At 48.8% G+C, this 20,650-nt stretch overlaps 1 protein-coding gene across 1 annotated transcript in view; it reads right to left on the bottom strand.

Annotated features, from left to right (window-relative positions):
• LOC104169320 (dual specificity mitogen-activated protein kinase kinase 6-like) overlaps positions 1-19,957 on the bottom strand; it is a 27,095-nt gene extending 7,138 nt beyond the window's left edge. The window contains exons 1-11 of the mRNA XM_009710215.1: positions 19,681-19,957; positions 18,500-18,643; positions 18,283-18,435; positions 10,464-10,530; positions 9,450-9,498; positions 6,862-6,975; positions 5,195-5,314; positions 4,281-4,397; positions 3,769-3,820; positions 1,547-1,674; positions 753-830 (exon numbers count right to left, since the gene is read on the bottom strand). Coding sequence (XP_009708517.1) covers positions 753-830; positions 1,547-1,674; positions 3,769-3,820; positions 4,281-4,397; positions 5,195-5,314; positions 6,862-6,975; positions 9,450-9,498; positions 10,464-10,530; positions 18,283-18,435; positions 18,500-18,643; positions 19,681-19,957 — 1,299 coding nt within the window. The remainder of the gene's footprint in view (positions 1-752; positions 831-1,546; positions 1,675-3,768; positions 3,821-4,280; positions 4,398-5,194; positions 5,315-6,861; positions 6,976-9,449; positions 9,499-10,463; positions 10,531-18,282; positions 18,436-18,499; positions 18,644-19,680) is intronic.
• Between the last annotated feature and the right edge of the window lie 693 nt (positions 19,958-20,650).

Raw genomic sequence — 20,650 nt, 5'->3', positions numbered from 1 at the left:
ATCAGGGGCAGACGCCCCACGGCTCGCCCTCCCACCCCACGGATTTCAGATCGCTGTGTGCCCACCCAGGGGTGTGGGTTTTTTAGGCCTCGCACAAATACAGGGCATTTCCTCACCCCACCTGGCCACAGCATCTTCCTTACCCTCTCCCAGCAAAAGGGAAAGGCCCAAGGGGACTCAGCAGTCTCCATACTCAGTCCTCCGTTACCCTCGCGTTAGATGTCGCTCGGGAAAGAAGTTAAAAACCAGCCCCACGTTGCAAAGAGTAACTGTGCTATAAAATGACTTTGCAAGCAGATGGATTCCCCCTAAACGCTGCGTGGGAGATGCCACCCATCCCTCCGCTTCTGAGGGGGACTTTGTTAATTGCTAAGTGCTGGGAGTATGGTTTTTGTGCTTGAAATCCAACCTGCTCCAAGGCGACAGACGTGCGGCGCCGGACGCCCTGGCCTTAGCCCATGCTGCCATCTCCCGGCAGCCCACGGCCACGGCAGTGGGGTGGTCCCCACCAGGCTGGCACCCCACCAACGCATCCCAAGACAGCAAGGAGTTGACAAAGGAGCTCCGTCCTCCTCCCCTTCAACCCTGCGGCGTGCTCCCTGGTACCCCCAGAGCTGTATTCCCATTCCCACCCCGCTACTTTGCCAGGGAACCAGTGCCACCAGTGTCAGGGGGGGCTATGGGGAGCAAAATGAATCCACAAGCAACACTCAACCCTCCTGGCATTGCTGCGAGCCCCCAGGTCACTCTACCATCGTGATGCCCAGGCTCCAGATATCAGATTTGACGCTGTATCCCTTCTGGTTCAGCTCTGGGTTAATTCTTTCAGGCTGTGAACAGAGACAAAGGCGGTTGAGGAACAGGGCTGGCCCCAGTGCAACGCTCACACCCAGGGCTCACCGATCTCAGATGGGTCTTTCAGGGTGGCAGGCCTGGACCACTTAGCCCGTGTCACTAGCTTGCTCTCTTGGTTGTTGTGGGGCCAGATCTGGTCCTACATCCTTGCCAGTAAGGGCAGGCAGTGAAATGGGTCACCAGAAGGAGATGGTACCTGCACCAGGGATTGGGGTGGTGGAGTTGACCTGGCACATCTGGCACGTAGGAGGTGACAAGGCTCAGTTCTCCAGGACCATTTCCACCCTATGCAAGTGGGTACCACAGAGGGTAAATCCTGAACAGCAGCTCCAGGGAGGAGTCTGAGGGACCCAATCCCTGGGGACTGTTTGTCCTCCCAGATGGAAAGTACTATTGTCCCCAGAGGGCAAACGGCAAAAATGCAACACGGAGTAATTACTACGGAGCCTTCCCCAAGGCCACTGGGAGGTGATAAGGCAGCAGGAAGCTGTGCCCGGGAGATCTGATCTGACTCAGGAGATCTGTCTCCCCTCTACAAGTAACTTCAGGGATACATCTTCCAAAACGAGTCCCCAGGACACATGCCGGAGGCTGATCCTTCCCCCTTTCGGATGACCCGATGCCCAGGCTCATGTTCCTCTGGCTGTCCCACAACAGCTTTCACACGCAGCTTCTCCGCGGCTCAACTTACAGCCATGTAGGGTTTGCATCCTGCATCCATGGTTTTAGCAACCGAGTCAACGAGGTAACCGCTAATTCCAAAATCGCACATTTTCACCTGCCCCTGCGTATTGATCAATACATTAGAGGGCTTTACATCTGCAAGAAGGAACACATACCACAGTCACTGTCACGCATGGGTGGCTGTGCCAAGCCAAAAAAAGGCCAAAGAGCTTCGTAGCAGCAGAGGGCATCAAAGGTGCCCGTGCAAACCCCTGCGCTTTGTGCGTGCCAGAAACTCGGCTGGCTGCGGCTACTGCAAGTTCAGGTGACAGCCTCATGGGCCTGTCATATGTCCTGCAAGTGTCCCTTTACTTGCAGACTCCTCTCTCTGATTTGGGGGAGCGGGAGGTAACCCTGCACGGAAGCGTTGTATCCCCCTGTGCAGGGGATGGCCACGGACACCAGAGTTCCCAGAACGGAACACGGACAACGGAGTGCCCTCAGGAACATCCCAGAGGATGTCTGCAAATGGCTGGAGATCTGGCAAGTCCCCACCTGGATCTGGTCTCATGCCAGCAAAAGGAAAAATCCATGGGTAGGAAAGAGCGAAGAGGAGCAGGGGTTGCAGGGGAAGGACGGAGCAGTAAACTAAGACAAGGATCAACATTTCAGAAATGGCCTCTGATTTTAAGGATACCAAGCTTGAAGGCCATGTGAACAGCAGCAGGCGTGTGGGTGCTTCACGCCTTATGGAAATCAGGCCAGTGTCTCATCTATTTATTACTGCCAGATTTATCTGCTTCCCATCATGGCCTTATAATCCTTGGTGCATTCACACTTGCATCACACTCCTGAAGGCAGTTATAATCACCATCAGAAAGGGAAATTAAGACCGAGAAAGAAGCTAGTAAGGGATACCCATGAGAGTGTGGAGGTGCTTTCCTGCACAGCAGCAGGCTATCACTCCCTGCGAGGCTAATCCCAGATGGAATTTGAACACAGAGCAGGTAGTGCAGGCTACCCTGTTTTCTCTTGTCCCAGCACTGATCCTCAAAAGGGAGCAATCCTTTCCCTGTTGCCACCCAGAAATAAGAGGTCTCTTCTGCAAGAAGGTCCTCTGTCTCCATGTGATAAACTATTAAATAGAAATGCTGAAACATGACTCGAAGGAAGCCAGAAGCTGCTTTTGAATCCAGCTTATTAGAATCAGGTGGTTTACAGTCCGCTAACATCTGCTCTCTAATCGGCATTTTACAATTAAAAGCTTCAGGTATCTGAGTTCCCCACCCATCTGTTACTATGCTGAAATAAGACCATTTTCACTGGAAATCCAGCAAGTAAACAGAAATCCAGAAGCTCAGCAGCATTTTCCACCTACTGTAAATGATACAGAAGGCAGAAACTCAACCCCCAGCCACAAGCAGAATGTACAAAATGTGACTGCCGGCTAGAACTGAACTGTGTTCACTTCAGATGGTCCTTTCCCTGGCAGTCACACACTCCACCGAGGGCTTTTTCCTCCTCACGACAAATTGAAAATAACCCTTTAAAAATCAAGGTGTCAAGCAGCAACACTGCAAATTTGTTTCTTTCTAAGCGTGTTCATGGCATCTTTGAGACACCCTGGAGGGCAAAATGTCAGAAGAGTTTAAGGAGGGTATTTATGACTTCACTTGAGGCTATTTTAGGTATCAAACTCTTCTGCCCCACCAGTGCCCAGGGAAGCTTACAGAAGGGGATGCGGATGGTTAGATCACTGCATGAGGCATCACGCTGGCATGGAGACATCTCTGACCACACCATGGAGCATGGAGCCATCGAGCTAGGGGAGAACCCTTCACAAAGCCTGATCCAAAGCCCATCAGGGTCAGAAGGAAAAGTCCATTTTAATTTTGCAGAGGTGTTGAAGCAGACTATGGATTTAGACCGTGCATTAGGGAAATGCAACCCAGGGGGAAACAGCCCTTTCTCTGCCAGCACAACTAGGCTGGAGCTCGCTTCTCCTCCACCTCGGGGAAACGCTGGGACCAGCACGTAGTTTTTAAAGAGCAAACCAGCAGACATTTCCTCTGACTAGGTTTTGCTAGTCATGAGATGCTGGGGAATATTTTTGCTGTCAAAGGCCCATTTTATCTCGGGTATTTTGGGAGCCCTGCGCCTGGCTGCAAGGCCAGCCCTTGCAAGGCTGAGAGCACAGGGCACAGGGCAGACAGACATCAGCATGGTCATGGCTGTGTGCCTGGCACTTACCTCTGTGGATCACGGAGAGCTTACTGTGTAGATGCTCTAGTGCTTTTACGATCTGAAACAACAAATCTAGAGTGAATCACAGCTGGTAGCACGATGATGAGGAGGATTTGCTATCTGGCTTCACCCACCCCATCCTCACCAGACCTGCTTGGAGGGAAGGAACTACATCTCCCACGAGTCCTGCACCCTCACAGCAGCCCACCGTGACAGTGGGTACCCAGGGATCTCCCAGGGGCTCCAGGACCCTTATGAGAAGGCAAAGGAGCTGCAGGGCCCTCCCCACATCTAACACCATGCTGTCACTCAGTTACAGGCACATTTGGGGTTATTTATGGGTTATAAATAACATCACCTCAGACCAGATACTGGATGCCAGCTAGGAATGTCTACGTGGGCTAGCCCATGGACCACGGTCTTCCTGGTGCAAATACAGCAGGGAGCTTGGGTCATGTAGGACTTGGCTTAGATGAGAAACACCCTTTCCCTTCCCTCCTCACCCTGCTAATACTCACAGAGACAGCTATTTTCCCTAAGATGTCCTCAGGAATCGTGAGGCCTTTGTCAATGACATGTTTGTAGAATTTGTCCAGTGACGTATCCATCAGCTCCATGCAAATCCACACGTCTCCCTGGAGGACAAAGAAAGCAAATGTCTGCCCACTGGAACGAAACATCCTTTCCTTTCCTTTCACATGGAAAGGTCTTCTTTGGCACTTGCCCTTTGCTGGCCTGTTTGCCTCTTCCCTGTCTTTTAAAACTCATTCAGCAAAACTGTACTGGGCTTTCTTTTCCCCTCCTCTCCAGCTGGAACTAAGTGCTGTCCACCTTCACTACCATTTAGGGTGTACTTTCTGTTGTCTTTTCCCAGAGCAGAGTCCTGGTGATATAGGAGTCCAGAACGTTATCAGGACTGAGGCTCCTACATCTTCAGGTCACTGCAAATGCTCAGCCAGGAAAAGTTCAGCTCTGCAGAGCTATGCTTAAAACTCTTCAATAAATCTTGCTTTTCAGAGCTTTTCACATTTTTCCTCCATGTGGCTTTCTCACTGCAAGTCACGACAATATTAACACCAACAGACCAGGCTGTTAGTTGGTGTCCTTGGCACCTGGCCGTCCCCATCACTCAAACTCACTACCAAGCCCCAACATCTCGGCACAGGGCCCTCGGACATTCCTGGCACTGGGGCTTGGCTGCCCTTGGCTCCTTCTCACGTGGGACCACATCCCTCCTCGCTCGTCAAGAAGTAACTGTACGTGACAGATATCCTTGGGCCTGGATTAAGCAAATCCATATTGTAGCAAGTCTCCATGTCCAGATGGAGAGTAAAACTCTGGCACTTGGAGGGAGTCTAGGCATGGGAATTCAGAGCCTCAGAGAGGATCCAGTCTCCCAGGGGCAGCACGGTTGATCTCTAGGATGTCATACCTCTCGGAAAAGTGCCCCATAAAAGGTGACAGTGAAGGGGCAATCTACCGTCCTCATGGAGATATCCAGATCCATCAATAACCTCTTCTGCTCCTGGCTGTTCACTGTGGCTCGGATCCGCTGGAAGACAAAGTATTTTAGCAGCGGCTGTCAGCATCTCCGTACCACAGCCATACCCATGCTGGCCACAGTGCCAGAGCCTCGACATCACGCCTTTACCCTTTTAGCACACCTCTTTGTGTTACCCTTTTATCGTACCTCCCTGTCACAGGCCCATCACAAGCACAGCACCCACGGCAGGAGCACCCCGGGGCAACAGAGGGCAATGGTGGCTGAAGGGGTCTTCTCACCTTAGCCCAAACTGCAGGTCATTTTGCTCTTCCCTGCAAACACTACTTTTTTTTGCAACAGCCAAAAGTCACTGTGGCTCGGGAGAGGAGAAAGGAGCAGGAAATCGAATTCTAGGCTGGTGGAAACCCCTGACTTTTGGAGTTGCAGTGGACATCTATTTACATCGGCGGACTTTGGTCACGAGAGAGGGCTCCAGTGCTGCAGCCAGAGCCCATGTGCTCCCCATGGCTTTGGAAAATGGACATTGCCCAGTCTCCCAGGGAAGAGATGTCGTTTGTGTGAAATACCTGTAGAACCTCAGCTGGGAAGCACCACAAAGGGGCATGACACAGCCCAACCCAGGTCACATGCATGTTCCAGGCTCCTTGGTCAAAGCCACTCAAGGTCAGTAATGTGATAGTTATTACAGATGCAAGTAATAGCCTGAATGTTCCTGCCATACCCTCTTCACATCTTCCATCACACTCAGAGAGATCTTTTGCAGTTTGGTGAATACCAAAACCAACAAGACCAAATGCAGAGCACAGAGGCCCTGAGACACATCCCAGTATCCGCAGCAAAGCCTATCCACAACTGAGAAGCTAAGAATTTTCCTTCAGTTTGCTCATAGCTTCCAGCTGCATGCTTTTTTTCTTTTTTCTTATTCTGAAAGGAAACCGGAGCTAAAATTCAGGCAAGCAAAAATTGGTCCTTCCCAAAATACAAATCTCCCCATGACTATTTCCCTAAGCTGCAAGTTTATGAGTCTAAACTTTTGTTATGAAAACTTTTCATAATAGTACCTACAAGCCTGCCATGAATCAAGATCCCACTGCAGCAGACAAAACGTGAAAATCCCAACAAAAATTTCCTGTTCCAAAGAGACTAAAAAAGTCCCAGCTGAAGAAAATGATCTTATGCAATTAAATTTACAGTGCACTCTTCTTTACAATTACAGTTAGTGTGCAGAGCCCTGAACTTGAGGGTATATCTACATTAGAAAAGAATACGCATATTTAAAAAACTATAGCTGATAGCTTGCAAAATCCTAGTGAAAACAGGAATATTATAGACAGAGGGGAACAATATGTTTGTATGTACTACAATGCTGGAAACACATTGAGCACCATGCTTTTAAAACACATTGGTTAAATGGCCCAAATCTACCTCGGCACTCTTCGCCCCTGTGTAGAAAGAGGACTTCATAAGGAAAGAAGTAAATCTCAGTAAAGGCATGCGTCAGAACAAGCAAGATTAGAAACGTGCACGAAGGAGAGCGCAGAGGGTGTCCACACACGACGACACAGACAGAAAGCACCTTGGGAGGCTCACTCTACCTTCACTGCCATGATCTGCCCGCTGGGCATGTGCCGCATCTTCTCCACCACCCCGTACGCACCTCGTCCCAGCTCAGAGATGGGCTCCAGGTCATCGGCTTTCACCTCAAAGTTCTGCGGGGGAAAAAACCATCAGCGTGAAGGTGTCCATTGCACATACGGGCTATGCAAGGAGCGAAGCACCCCTAAAATCTAGTCCTGCTTGGCACATAAATTCACCTCTGTGCATGCCCCTCCCTGTCTGTGTTCATGAGGCTAAAACCAAAATCAGGTCCTCAGAGGCTGTCCAGGAGGATTAACCACTGTGCAGTAATTCGCAGAGCTCTGAAGAGGACATGCCTTGTAACCGCATCAGCAGGGAGCCTGTGTCGACGAGCATCCTGAGCAGGGCAGGTGCAGGGAGGACCGTCCCTTTGGTGGGATGCTCTCCCCGCCGGCCACCCGCACCCGAGCGCTCCTCCCAGCCACCTTTAGCTGCCAGCACTTTCAGCTTCTCCACCCTCTAAGGGCTGGGATGGAAAACACCATGGCAGCTTCTCCCCTAGGAATCACCTTCAGTCTTTTTTTTTTTTTTCCATCCTCCTCCTCCTCCCACAAACAATCATGGAAATATCTCCTGTAAAAGCTTATTTCTCCAGGCCTGTGGATGGGCCAAATACCAGCTGAGTGTGCCCCATTTTTAAACCACGGAGGATTTATTTTGTCTAGCATTCAAGATCTCTTTCCCCTGGCCCTGCACAAAGGATGACTTTGTTGGGAGCCCTGCATTCTAACCTGCCCTTCTCCTTTCTGCTGCGATATTGTGCAGCGGCTCTATTTTTTGCTTATTATTATTTTTGGATGTTTAAAATATGCCTTTGCTACTAAAAGCAGCCATTCTATTTGCTGAACGCACGACCACATCAGTCAGTCATCCTACAGAAAGAAGCGGGTTATACTGAACTGATTCACAGTCCATAATCCCACACCGCTTTTTGCCGGCACAGCAGAAAAAAACCTGCAGCCTGAGATGTGTTGGCTGGGGATGCCACGGCGTGCAGGGCCCATACACTGCGTTACTGTGCGCTCCGGCTCCCCGACATCCACTTGCAGCTACGTCGCCTGCAAAAGGAGCCCTGACTGACATTTTTGTGTAACGGCAGAGATTTAAGCATCTCTGACTGCCGGACACTGCTCCTACTGTTCAACAGGACCCTCTCCAAAAAAGCACTTTGACTCTCTCAAGGCCACTCTTACATTTAGCAGCAAAGTTTAAAGGGAGAGGAGGGAAAGTGGCTTTCCCTAGGGATCAGGGGTGAGTGTCGAAAGGCCGGTGGGAAGAGGGAGCACATCCTAAAGGAACTGGGCTGAACAAATAGGTAACAGATCTATGGGAAAGGCAAGCCATGGCACGTCAATCCCTCCGAGATAGCCACTTATCTGTGTCTGTAAAAAAGACTGAGCTCTGTGCATTTCTCTGCACCGTCCAACACGGGCTCTCTGCCTCCGTGCATGGAGCCTTTCTGGAGCGCTTGAGCTTTTCCTCATCCCTGGGACTGCAGGGGAGAAATTATTTTCTTGGAGCAGGCACTTGCTCTAGCAGCAGGCGTTTTCTCTGCCTTGGTGCTGCACCATTTTGCTCCAGAAGCATCTCATACTCTTTCCACCTTCCAGCCCCTGTTCCATGCCAGGGAAAACACAAAATCCAAAATGAAAGAAAAGCATCCAAATATAGACATTAAAAAACACTATTGGATTAGCATTTCACTTCATACATTAACTCACTGACAGCGAGGTCTATCTTTTGCACCTAATAAATGTATTGTGCAGCTTTAAAGTGGTTTTATGAATGCTGCTGTGCCTTTTTCTCCTATCAAAATAGCTGTCCTTGGTTTTGTTTTTTTCCCTGCTATTTTTTTAGAACATCAGGTGGACTGGTTTCCATGCTGTCCGAAGAATTTGCTTCCCAGGCAGGAAGATCTACCCTGAGTTAGACTGCTGATGAGATGGCCTTCAATATTAGCGAGGGGAAATACTTTGGATGAAGGCTTTAAATCAGCAACAGAACTGCAAAGGAGAGTAAAATCTGCTGTTAGTAATCCCTTTGCTTTATAATCATTATTTCCAGGGGATTAATTGCACCTTATTGAGGCAAGAAAGGAATTTCCAAGGTGGAGAACATGAAGGTGACCCAGGTGCCACGGGATGCAAAGGGTGAGCATTTGGGGGCATGTTCATCAGAGCAGTGACAAGCAGTAGGTGACACTGCAGCTGGCCACGGGGCCATCGGTCCCACGCAGGTAGCCCTTGTTGGAGAAGGGTGAACACCAGATGCTAGTCAGCTCTCGGTGGCTGTCGGGGCTCACACAAGCTCCCAAGCTGGCTCTTAACTTTGATTCATCCAGCAGCTGCCTTCCATTGCAAGCAAAATGGGCTACATTTGTTTTAATAGCTGCTGTTTATTAATCTGCCCTTTTGGGGGGGAGAGGGCTGAAGTTAAGCAATCCCATGAGCAGCCCACCTGGACAAGCAGCCAGCCCCACAGCTGCCAGCCCAGGATAGTCACCTGTCCCCAGAGGTCTTCTTCTCACCGTAACTCCTAGACTTACCTCCTCGCCAATAGAGATGCAGGCTTTGGAGTCTAGATCTCTGGGTGGCCTGCAGGAGAGAAAAGCGAAAAGATGTGAAATGTTCCTTACAAAGGTCCATTTTCCCTCAATGAGTAACTACAACCCCCGTGGTTCCCCAGGCCATCCCCTCGCACCTTCAGGCCAGCAGCCCTCACAGCCCTGAGCAGCCTAACCAGTCTCCGAGCTTTGCAGGATCAACAGATACAGCCAAGATCCAGAAAGTCACCCCAAAAAAGGGGTCAGGAAGGAAGCTGCTGGAGCTGGCATTTCTCACATCTAACCTCCCCGTGCTGGAACCCAGAGAGATTCACTACAAAAGGCAAGCCAGGTGGCAAGATCCAAATCTCTGCCAGCCTGTATGAAAAATGGATTAAAGGGGCGTAAAGATCTAAAACCACTGTAAATTATTACCTAAGTCATATAGTGCGGGTTAACAGGCTAATAAAAGTCAATCCTCAAGGAAGTAAGGAAAGCCAAACAGGCTGAAGGTGCACAAACTGCCTTAAAAACATAGGGTTTTCTTTTGCAAGACTGAGTATGTAGGGAAGGGGATGCATTTTTATGCCTTGACCAAATGCACGTTACTCAAACTGGGTGGCCGAAGTGTTAACCTGATCAGTTAAAATCAGGTGCCCATTCTATTTTTTCCTTTTCCTGGGCACGTCATTAAGTAGCACGTGAGATAGGTACCATGGGCAGTGATGGGTAGAGCATGATGGGCTGAGATCCCCTGGTTGTACCTCGGGCTACAAGAGAAATACAAGGGTTGTTAAGTTATTACCCTCCCTAATGGTGCCAAAATTAACCTAGGCGTTTTGCCCCCATTCCTTGCGAAGGGTCCCCGTTATCCCAGGCCTTCAAGGGTGAGCCCCGGGTGCTGGCCGTGACCGGCCATCGGCCCCTGGCCATGGCAGCGCAGGCGCTAGCAAAGGCTGGAAGGCAGCTGGGGTTCGTGGTTTTCTTTTTATTCTGCCTTAGTGTTTGCAGACTTACGTGGAGCTTGTCTGTGGTTGCTCAAATGCTTCTTTAGGAATTTTCAGCCCAGGGTTTCTCTTCTTGCCTATGAAACAAGGGGCAGAATTAAAGAAAGGCGCTTTTTTGGTTGTTGTTTTGTTTTGTTTTAATTTTCAAAACACAGCTTGTCTATATTTGTTGACCTTATTTAACATAAATGCCTGGCCAGGCTGGTGGTGTAGACTCAGGGCACAGAGTTCAAAACATAAAGTGCCTTTGTTCAGTAATGCTTCACTTAGACCTGCAAGGTCTGGCTGCCAACTTGGTACAGAAAACAGGCAAGAGCTCTGGCAAAGGCAGGCCATGTGAAAATGCAAAGTGAAAGGTATTTCTCCTTCGTCAGCCCTACCCACGTAGGATCTCTTAAAATGTTTCCTAGATTTTAAACCATTCCAGATACAGAACTGCAAACCCTGGTAAGATTAAAAATCTTTTTAAAATTGAATCTGAAAGCCCAGAACCAGATTCTGATTCTGTTGAAATGGATGTTTCACCTCTTGGTCATTAAAGTTGTGCAAACCCAGCAAAAATAAAGCAGAATTAAGTTTGCAGGCTTCAAAGCCATTTGTTTCTGTTCACACTGACCAGCCAAGCTTTTCTGAGCTGGATGAGGCTCAAGCTCTGAAGCAGTTCAAATGCAGGCTCTCCTGTAAAGGGGGTCCAAGCCGGCAGACACAAGAGCCAGGCAGACGAGAGAAATACAAGAACCTTTTTATGACTAAACATATACAGCCACATTTCAACACGGGGTTTTGAATTCATGGATAAAATAACCTGAAAACATAAGTCATGTCACCAAAACCCCAAGGTAAACATCTGGCTGTTTGGCTGTGTAATAAAATTCCCGGTCCCCAAAAAAGGCACAAGCAGCTAATTTAGGTGTTAAACATTTTTAACTGAACAATTTATATCAATTATCGTCTTTCTTTTAACCATGAGTTTTACTCTCAATTCCCAACACTCTCGAGCTTTACCTACACATGTTTGAGTTTGTTTTTCCTCTTGACACAAACTCATGTCAATAGATGTCTGTGCATCCCAGTGCCGGAAGGGTGCTAGATCAAAGTGCAGGCACCCAGAACCGAAAATGACCTCTTTGAAGCAACTAGTCAATTCAGATTGCCAATCTTTTTATTATTATTATTAATTTTTGTTCCTTGTCTGCTCCAAAAGACAGGATCATGCTTGCTCCTTTTGGCAAAGAGTCATTCCAGGATGGGACAGGCTACAACAACCCAGCTGACACCTCGTCAGAAAAGCATTTATTGGAAACCACTGTGCACACTCGCTATTGGTATTAGAAATCAACAGAGCTGCAAATTTACAAAAAGAAAAAAAAAAAAAAAGCCAATTCTCTGCTCCAAGGAGCTTCCAGTCTAACACACAAAAGACAAAATAAAAGAAGCAAGGTCACTCAGAAGCATGAAGAATAGCTCCCAGTTTTCCCAAGGGGTAAAAGCTGGTCTGTAAGGAAGTAAAAATCATCATAAAAACAAGTGGAGGAATTTCCACAGTTAGCAGAGCTCTTCTTTGACCCTTTTCCTTCTAGTTTTCTTAGTTGTACTACAAAGGTCGCTAGAAGGCACAACTGAGAAGCAAGCCCTGCTGTGCTAGATGCTCTAGATACCTTTTCTTGCCCAAGCTGCGCCAACTGCACATCGGATCCAACAGGATGCTAAGTGGGTAACAGTGTTCTTGATGTTGTCGTGTTTTAGCTAAACAAGGAATCTCAAAAATACAGGTCTTGCAGTGCAGGCAAACAAAACCCCTGTTTCTCTGGCAGTTTCTAAGTCTGACATCCCAGTGACCTCTCTGCCTCCAAAAACCTGCCGGCATCCTCTTGCAGTCCAAGCAAACAAGACAGCCATGGGCACAAGAAAAGCAGTATATTCATCTTCATTTTGCACGTGGACATCAAGATACAGAAACTCACTGACTTGCCCACGGAGGCAGGAACTGCCTCTTTAGAGCTGAACTCTTCCTATTAGCGCTCACCAGCCATCTCTTGGCATACTTCTACACATCGACCATCCACCCGCACTGCTGCAGTGACATTCACACAACCACCAAAATCAAAAGAGAAACAAGCACAAACTTGCTCTATTCTTCCCTTTTCCCTTTTTTTCCTTCGTGGATTTGCCTGCACAACCCCATGTGCTGTACCTGAACCTCAGGAACTTCCTCTCAGGCAGCTCGGGGGGGGGTGAAAACGAACCTACTGAAAATTAACCTCATTTGAACACGAACCAGAACAGGTTGTACAGCATTTAATCTTCTCATGGTTCACAAGCGGTGTCAGCAGAAGAACTAGGTAGCAAAATGCCAAACCCAAATAAATATTAAAAGCCTTCCGCCTTCTGGTGAAATAAAATCTGCACTTTGGGGAGTTTATTTTCCTTGTCTCTTCTTCACAGAATACAATATTTTGAAACTTTGCCATTTTTTTGAAGCACAATCTGTTCCTGTAGTTGAGTTGCCAAGACACAGACACAGTTTAACGTTCTTTGGGGTTTTCTTTTCAAGAAAGAAGAAAGCAACAACAGTAGCAAGAATAAAACAGGGATTTCACGATGGCACCAGGAGAAGGGATTGCAAACGGGAATTGCCAGGGCCAGGACTCGCACCTGCAGCACCAACAGCTCCTGCGGGATGAGCTCGGGGTGCGGAGGGGGAAAGGGGTTCCCCCCACACCACAGCTCACCGCCTGGTTATTTAATGAAAGTCTGGGGCTGCGGATCAGGCAATTTCATGCTTCTCAACTGGATCAGGCAAAGTTTCTGAGCTCCTTTTGTTACAACATGCAAAGTGCTTGTCTCTCCAAGTCTTCTGGGGCCAGTGTCTGCAAGCATCTTGCAAGAAGCATTAGCAATCCTGAACATGACACTGCCTTAAAACCAGAAGCAGGGAGCAATGGTCAGCATCGCTCTGCAGAGCCGTGGCTGCCACCCCGGCAGGCTGCAGAGGGGTGCAGGAACCGGGGTCCCCCCCTTGCCCCAGCTCCCCGGCTCCCAGCTGCACGGAGGGGGCTCAGCTGAGGCTCTGCAGCTGCTCTGAAAAAACAAGGGTCCAGGTCACACATGCTTGAAAGAGTTTCTCCCCAAAGGCAAACACTGATGCTTAAAGGGCTTTTCTTTAAAAAAAAAAAAACAACAAACTGGAAGTCCCAAGATCAGTTCTCTTCAACAATAACTGCCAAGCAAGTATCTCGCTGTCAAAATAAAACCCTCCAGTTCCCCATAGCAGACATCAGCTTTGAAAGATGACACTGTATTAAACTGCAGTTTGCAGAGAAAGTCATCTGTACAGGAGCTCAAAATGTGGAGGCAGCTTAATAACATACAAAATTGGATGTTACCTGTTCCATCCACCAGAAAACCAGTATTTTCCATAGTGTTTTTATGAATCATTATTATTTTTAGCTTTGTTTCCTGAAGAAACTCACCGCATGTGGGTATTTGACAGTCCGTGTCTCTTGCGGCAAGTGTACAGCCACGGGCCAACTTCAGCCCTATCTGGCAGAAAAACTGAGCTTTTGGAGATTGCAAAGCTGATAAAAACAGATGACTAAATAAAGGAGTCCCCAACTCAGAGGCAGGCTGAAGCACCAAAGCAACCCATGGCAGACACCAGGCGTCCACGTTCAAGCCGTGCAGAAGCCCCAGGTGTCTCAGCCACCAAAAGAGCAGCACGGGGCTCAGTCCTGAGGCACAAACCAGCCGGGGCCTGAGCATCAGTGCAGGGGCTTCACTGCAACTCCTTGGGATTTGCAATAGGGAAAGCCCCGATGAGCCATCATACAAAGCATGAAGTCTAAGCGTGGCTCCTTCTCCAAAAGGTCCACAGTCCTGGTTGATCAACAGATGGGATCGTACGTCTGCTCCCCAGCATCCAAAAAGTCATGAGTTTTCTGCCTAAACAACCACTGGTGCCTTTCTGGCCTCTGAGCCTTCAAGCTAAAGCTCATTTGAGAGCTCTCCCTGCAATTTGCCACACAGAGACTTCCACAAACACTTGACTCCAAAGCCAAGTTTTAATAATAATTGAGGGAAAAAACCAGACTGGTTTGGAGCGATGCTGAGAGACACCTCCAGAACTGAGTTTTGATTCAGCAGAACATCCAGGGTATCTGTGACATTAAGCACAAGATTAAATCTACTTTCTTTCAGCAAAGCAATTACCCGCAGTAAATATTGAACTAACTGGTGCTAGAGAAGTTGCCATCTTTAAAAATACTCGGTGTTTTCTTGGCAAGTGCACTGATCAGGACAGCAGTAACGCAAGCAGTCAGCTGCAACATCAGTGCGACCCTCTTGGCCAGCCCAAGTCAGTGCTGAGAACGAAGCGAGGTCTGAAAGCAAAACTGTTAATAGGAAAAAGAAAACTTGACTTAATGAAAACACATTAAATACTTCCCTGTGAAAGTCTTAAACTCAATTCCTGAGGGAGGGGAGAAAAATACAACTTCCAATGGGCTTGTTAACCTCTTCCCACCAGCACTGACAGAGCATACAGAGAGATTGATGCTGCTAGCCCCTTGCAATTAGGGCAGCGTTAAATATCAATATTGAAAAAGGAAACTTCAAAGTTTCACAGCAAAAGGGTAGGAAGCATAACAAAGAATAATAAAGAAAGAGAAGACAGAGGAATTCACTACCCACATATGCTGTAACAGAAAATAAACTTCTACTTCTGAAGAAAAATCCCATTCCCCACTCTCCAGCCCTTTCATTGCAGTCAAAAACTTTTTATGATATAATCCAAAGTAAATGGTTCCTTGCCACAAAAAGCTCCTATTTCCTTCAAAGGATATTAACCAGTTCTGTCTTCACCACAATTTATTATTAAAGCTGTGTTCAATAGCCATGCAGCAACACTTTCTTTCAAGTAACACTCTTTAGCATATACTTCGGTGGTAAAATTCCACAGGCGGGAAATGCCTCTTTCTCCCACTTTTTTAAAGAGATAAAAGTGGCTCATTTACTATTCCTGTCTTTCCTAATGATTTTTTGTCTGATTTCTTGAAAGGTTTTGAAAGGCAAACGATCTGTGTTTCCCCTATCAGCTGTACTCAACCACGTAAGCAGAACTCTCACCCCTAACACGAGGGCAAAACCGAAATGCTTGATATGCTTCCATGGAAGAAGAGTGCACCGGCATCTCACGGGCTCTGCAAGACAGCCCTGTACCACAGGGCCCCACAGCCAACATCGCGCCCGATACTGAAGTGCCACTACGTCCACTTTGCAGTGGGAAAGGGCCCATGGCCATGGCTTAGGTGCAAAACCCCAAACTGAGATGGTTCTTGCAAAACCAAGAAAATAAGATTAACTTTTTTTTTGTCCCAGATGCCCTGGAAATGCCCAGCAGGAGACAGCTCTTCATGCAAAGACTTGGTCTTCAACTGCAAAAGGCACCTCTTACACATAGCCCAGTTCCAGACCCTATCTCAGCAAGCAACGGTAGATTTGATGCTGTCAAAGAGAAGTTCAAGTCTTGCAGGCCAGGTGAGAAAACCCAAACCTCCGAGAACTTCGCCCGTTAACACGCCTGGACCCAGGCACATAAACACTGAGATACCTTAAAGCTGCTCACAGCACCCAGGGCAGAGCAGGGTCACCTGGAGCAATTGCTGATGTGGAAGATGTAGCAAACTCATATCTAACATCAGTTTCACAGAGGGTGATCAAAGAAGGGGAAAAAAATTATTAAGTATTAAAGATCATCTCACAGGTTTCTTATTTATGCTTGCAAATTATTAAAGGTTAAGGCACACATAATGGTTAAAGTTGATGCAAGCCTATCCTAGCACACATGAGAGTCCAAGGGCTGGTGATGGACTTGCCCATCTCCTTTGGTCCTCAGTCATCTGCCCCAGCAACAGCTCGTCACCGCTCACCAGTTCTCAAGGTGAAAAGCCTTTATTTCTGCCCAGGTCTCTCCACCAAGGAATCCCACGAATGGGGACGCCCCAGCCAAGCGTAAGAGGAGCGGGAAGGCCAAGTGCATTCCTGGTATCCCCGCAGTCAAACACTCACCACCTGTAGACTAAACAACAGTCACCGAGCAAAGACGCCTGAGATTCCCTGCCAAATCATTGTGCTTAAAAATTAAAATACATGTAGATAACAAAGTATATTTTAAATGAGTGGGTCTGAGGGAGAAGCCATGCTGCCAGAGCTGTACCTGGACTCGTTTTTACAAGCTGGTTCCATTCCAGCTGAAACAGAAATGAAGTCCTCAGTCAAAGAGAACAAACACAAATGGGTGTAAATTCATGAGCTAGCCACTTCTGGTGGTTTTAGCAGTACAAATGTATCTTCCCGGGCAGCCACTTCCCAGAGGCCGCCCCACTTGGCTTCCCATGGGTTGCTGTGGCATCTCCACAGCCATGACCACAGGGCCTCCCGCATCACCACTGCCTTCCTCCCACGGGCTTCATCGGTGTGAAAGCCTTTGAATTTTGCCATCCAGGTAGTCAAAGTACAGAAAAATAATTTAAGTGTAAAAGATTCTTAAAACCTATTGAAGTTTCAACCAAAGGCCAAGGGAAGAGATGAAGTGGATGTTGTGCTTTATTTGCCTCCTTGGAATATATTCAGTTGCTTTCTCCTTAGCCCTGTCAATGAGTAAGAGTGACCAAGCACCACTGGCTGTTCTTCCATTGCTGCCATGAGCAACTGGATGGGTCGGAGGGAAATGGAGATGCTCCAGTGAGGAACACGGTACGTCCTCTGCGCAGGACAGGGACGTTTCCTGCATGTCCTTTCTCTGTGTCTTCCCTCGCAGTTGTTTGCAATGACTCCTTGGAAACGGCAAACTTGAAATCTGTTTCCTTAACAACTCATTTCAGGGAGAAGGGAGCCGAGCCTGTCACAGTCATGGGGCTGAGACATCTCCCAGCTCTGGGCATCCTTCCTCCCGTTTTGGTGCTGCAGAGCTGCCGGCTCGTTTGGTGGCCGTTGGCACATCCAGCTCTGAACACGCTGGCACTGCTGCCAGCCCCATCACTGCACCCCATGGCCGTGATGCAACTCACACCTTTCTGTCTCAAGAATTGAAGCATTATTTTTTTTATACTTATTTTTCCCCCAGGAACCACATTTTGGGACAGGAGGTGGGAAAAGCAAAAGCACTTTTATGATGCAATGGATTTTGTCAACGCGTACCAGAATCAGGATATGCCCGAAACACTGCGTGAGACACAGGGATACCACGGGACAGCCCTAATTGCCTCTGAACTCCTAGTCCTCCACTCCTCTTGGTGCTTTTCTCCAAAAAAAAAGGAAGAAGTAAATCTCATTTCATACCAAACCTGGAAACGCCAGCAGGCCAAGTGGAGTGCTTGAGTCACCTCTCCTCGCTCCTTCCCTCTGCCTCTCCTTTCTGGCTCTGACTGATGGCTGAGCCCGCACAGAGCGAGGGGAACCTGCTCCTAAAGGCACCTCCCAGAGACTGAACCCGCCAACACATCGCCCCGAGTGCAACCAAATTTGCTTTGGCAAAGTGGAGATGACCTCAGAGCCACAGCCCAGAGGCAGATACTTTCTTTTCCCAAATTCAGTCTGAGCAATGAAAATAGAGAGACAGAAAAACCCTGCATCTCCATCTGGAAAACCTACATCTGGAAACCTGTACAGTAGGAAACCTTGAACTGTTGGCACTACACGTGAGCAGATGATGCTGCATTCACCTTCCACTGTAATTCCCAAGGCTCCTGAAGATAAGAAGAGCATGGCACGCCATGGCCTGGGCACAGTTCACCCAGTGACCACGTACTGGCCGATCCCACACTACTTACCGATACCATTAGCACCTACGGTGCAATGCTGAAAATGTAATTTGCCATCCCACCCCAACGTCAGCCGTGCCTCAGCGCCCAGCCGGGCCGGCAGCTGCCCCGGGGTTTCTTTGTCGGAGGGCTCAGCTCGCTCCTCTGACTCAATCCTGCAACCTGTAATAAACCCAGACCAGGAGAGGCTCTAAACCAAAATAGCAGGGCTTTTGCAAGGAGCAACGGAGGTGCGCCGAATGAACCGCGTGGCAGAGGTTGCGCAACGTCTGCTCGGATCGCGCCAGAGTTATTTGCGTCTCAGGGCCTGTCTCCGCGGCAAGAGCGAGCTGCGTTTTCCTCTGGCGGCGGCTGACGTAGGTCAGCTCCGCTGAGGCACAAACACAACGGAGACAAAGATCTTCAGCTTTACTGCAAGGTAAAATCACAAGGTCAGTCCTTCACGCCTGCCTCAGGATTGGCCTCCAGCAGGAGACAGTTTGGTGGCGAAGGTCTGAACGGCACGGGAACAAAATGCTGGAAGAAGGCGAAGCAGAAAGCTTTGCAATAAGGACTCCAGCAGACTAATCTCTGGATCCCGCAGTGCAGAAACATACAGAAATGTCACCAAACTGTGCAAATATCAGAACCTATTTGCCTGCCTTTCAATAAGCTCTGTATTTCAGTAATTCAATTTTGAAGGTAATTTCCTGATTCGGGCTAATCTCTCTTACTCTGCCCATTTTCCTCTTAACACATCCTGCAAAAGGGCTGCAGGCTGCTGTGTTTATTCGTGTCAATATAGAAACCTGAGGGATGCAACTTCTTCTTATCTATCTACACATTTTGGTTAAGACAGTCTGTTTGTCACTCTGATAAGAGCGCATCTCTGAAATTTAGAAGAGTTAAGACCTTCTGAGTGTGAAGCGGAAGAGACACTTTGATAAGAGATTAGACACCAGCTCCTGTGCTAAGACATGCACTGAAACAGGGCTGCAGGGACCCTGGGGGACAGGGAGCTGATACAGCTTTTGGGCAACTCTGTACCCGCCTGGAATGCCCCACCAAATAAAACCGAGCCCCCCTGCAGCCCCAGTCTGTAGGGGCTTGCAGGGAGTAGTGGGGTAATCACGTGCTGGAGCAACCTTCCAGCAGGTTTTGTGGGACACCAACACCCAATGTGTTTGGAGATGAAGGCTGGCCGTCTGATGGAGCGCGTGATACAACACGGCTGCACGGGAGAGGGGATGAGGGTTTAGGATGATGCTTTGTGTCTTGGGGAAGTTGCTGCCACCTCGCTGAGCTGATTCATGGGCTCCCACACTGGCTTGGACTTTCTGTTGCCAGGACCTTGGATTTCACTTCCCAACTGGGCTCTGCCCTGATGTGTCCCCTGCTCCCCATTCCAGTGTTTGCTTGCAAGAATACCAACATGAGAGGTAACGGGGCCTTCAGCGCCCATTTTCACGCTCACAGACCAACAAAGAGCAGCCACATGCTCCCTTCTGATGCTAACAGGGAGGTGACCACAAACAGCTTTTCCAGTTAACGTCCCTTCCCGGCCCAGACGCAGCATCACTCCCAATCTCAGCAAGGGAACCGCGGGCACAGCGTGGGGCCACTCATCATGTTCCTGTTGAGCTGGTGCCAGGACCACGTTGGTATCTGCAGATGTGACAAGGCAAGACAGAGTCCTCCTCGACATCCTGCACTGCCGAGGCAGCCTTTAGATTAGCCAGCTTTTCTTCAGAAAACAGATGCAATGCAAAACAGCCCTAAATCCATCATACGTTAGGTGCTAATGTAAGTCGGAGATGGTAGATATGAGAGTTTTGCCTGCCTACGGCTTTCAGCATAGGGCACAAGAGACTTTAATATTAAAAAACCCTGTTACAACACTTTGGCTGAACTCATCTGGCATGTGCATCCAGCTGCTCGAACTTCGATGGCCTGGGGGAAAGGGCACAGCTCCTCCCAAACAGCAGCACCTCTGTGCAAACGGTGGCAACATCACCGAGCAGGAAAGGCACCCCATGCACCAGGAGCTGGGAGCATCTGCTCTCGGGCCATTCCACCCAGCCTGGGGCCCACCTGCCCCGAGCAGACCCCCAGCACCAGCCCTGCCCCTGCACGGCTCTCCAGGGATCACCGCCTTCCTCCTCAGTGCTGGGATCTCCCAGGCAAAGTGGAAATGTTCAGTTCCCTGTGGATTCACCCCAGCTGCAAGATGCTCTGTCAGGGACAGGCGCTGCCTCGTGATCCATCGGATAAAGAGGGGAGGAGGTGGGGGGTGGACGGGACTGGGCACCAGGATGTGCACGCTCCAGTTTCAGCTCTAACGATCCTGTCCATGGCTGCAGGCAAGTGAATCACAGAATCATAGACTATCTCGAGTTGG

Source organism: Cariama cristata, unplaced genomic scaffold (assembly GCF_000690535.1).
Source record: "Cariama cristata isolate BGI_N322 unplaced genomic scaffold, ASM69053v1 scaffold4661, whole genome shotgun sequence".
NCBI lineage: Eukaryota > Metazoa > Chordata > Aves > Cariamiformes > Cariamidae > Cariama > Cariama cristata.
Note: the sequence above shows the minus strand (reverse complement) of the source record. Positions and strands in the feature narration are given on the sequence as shown.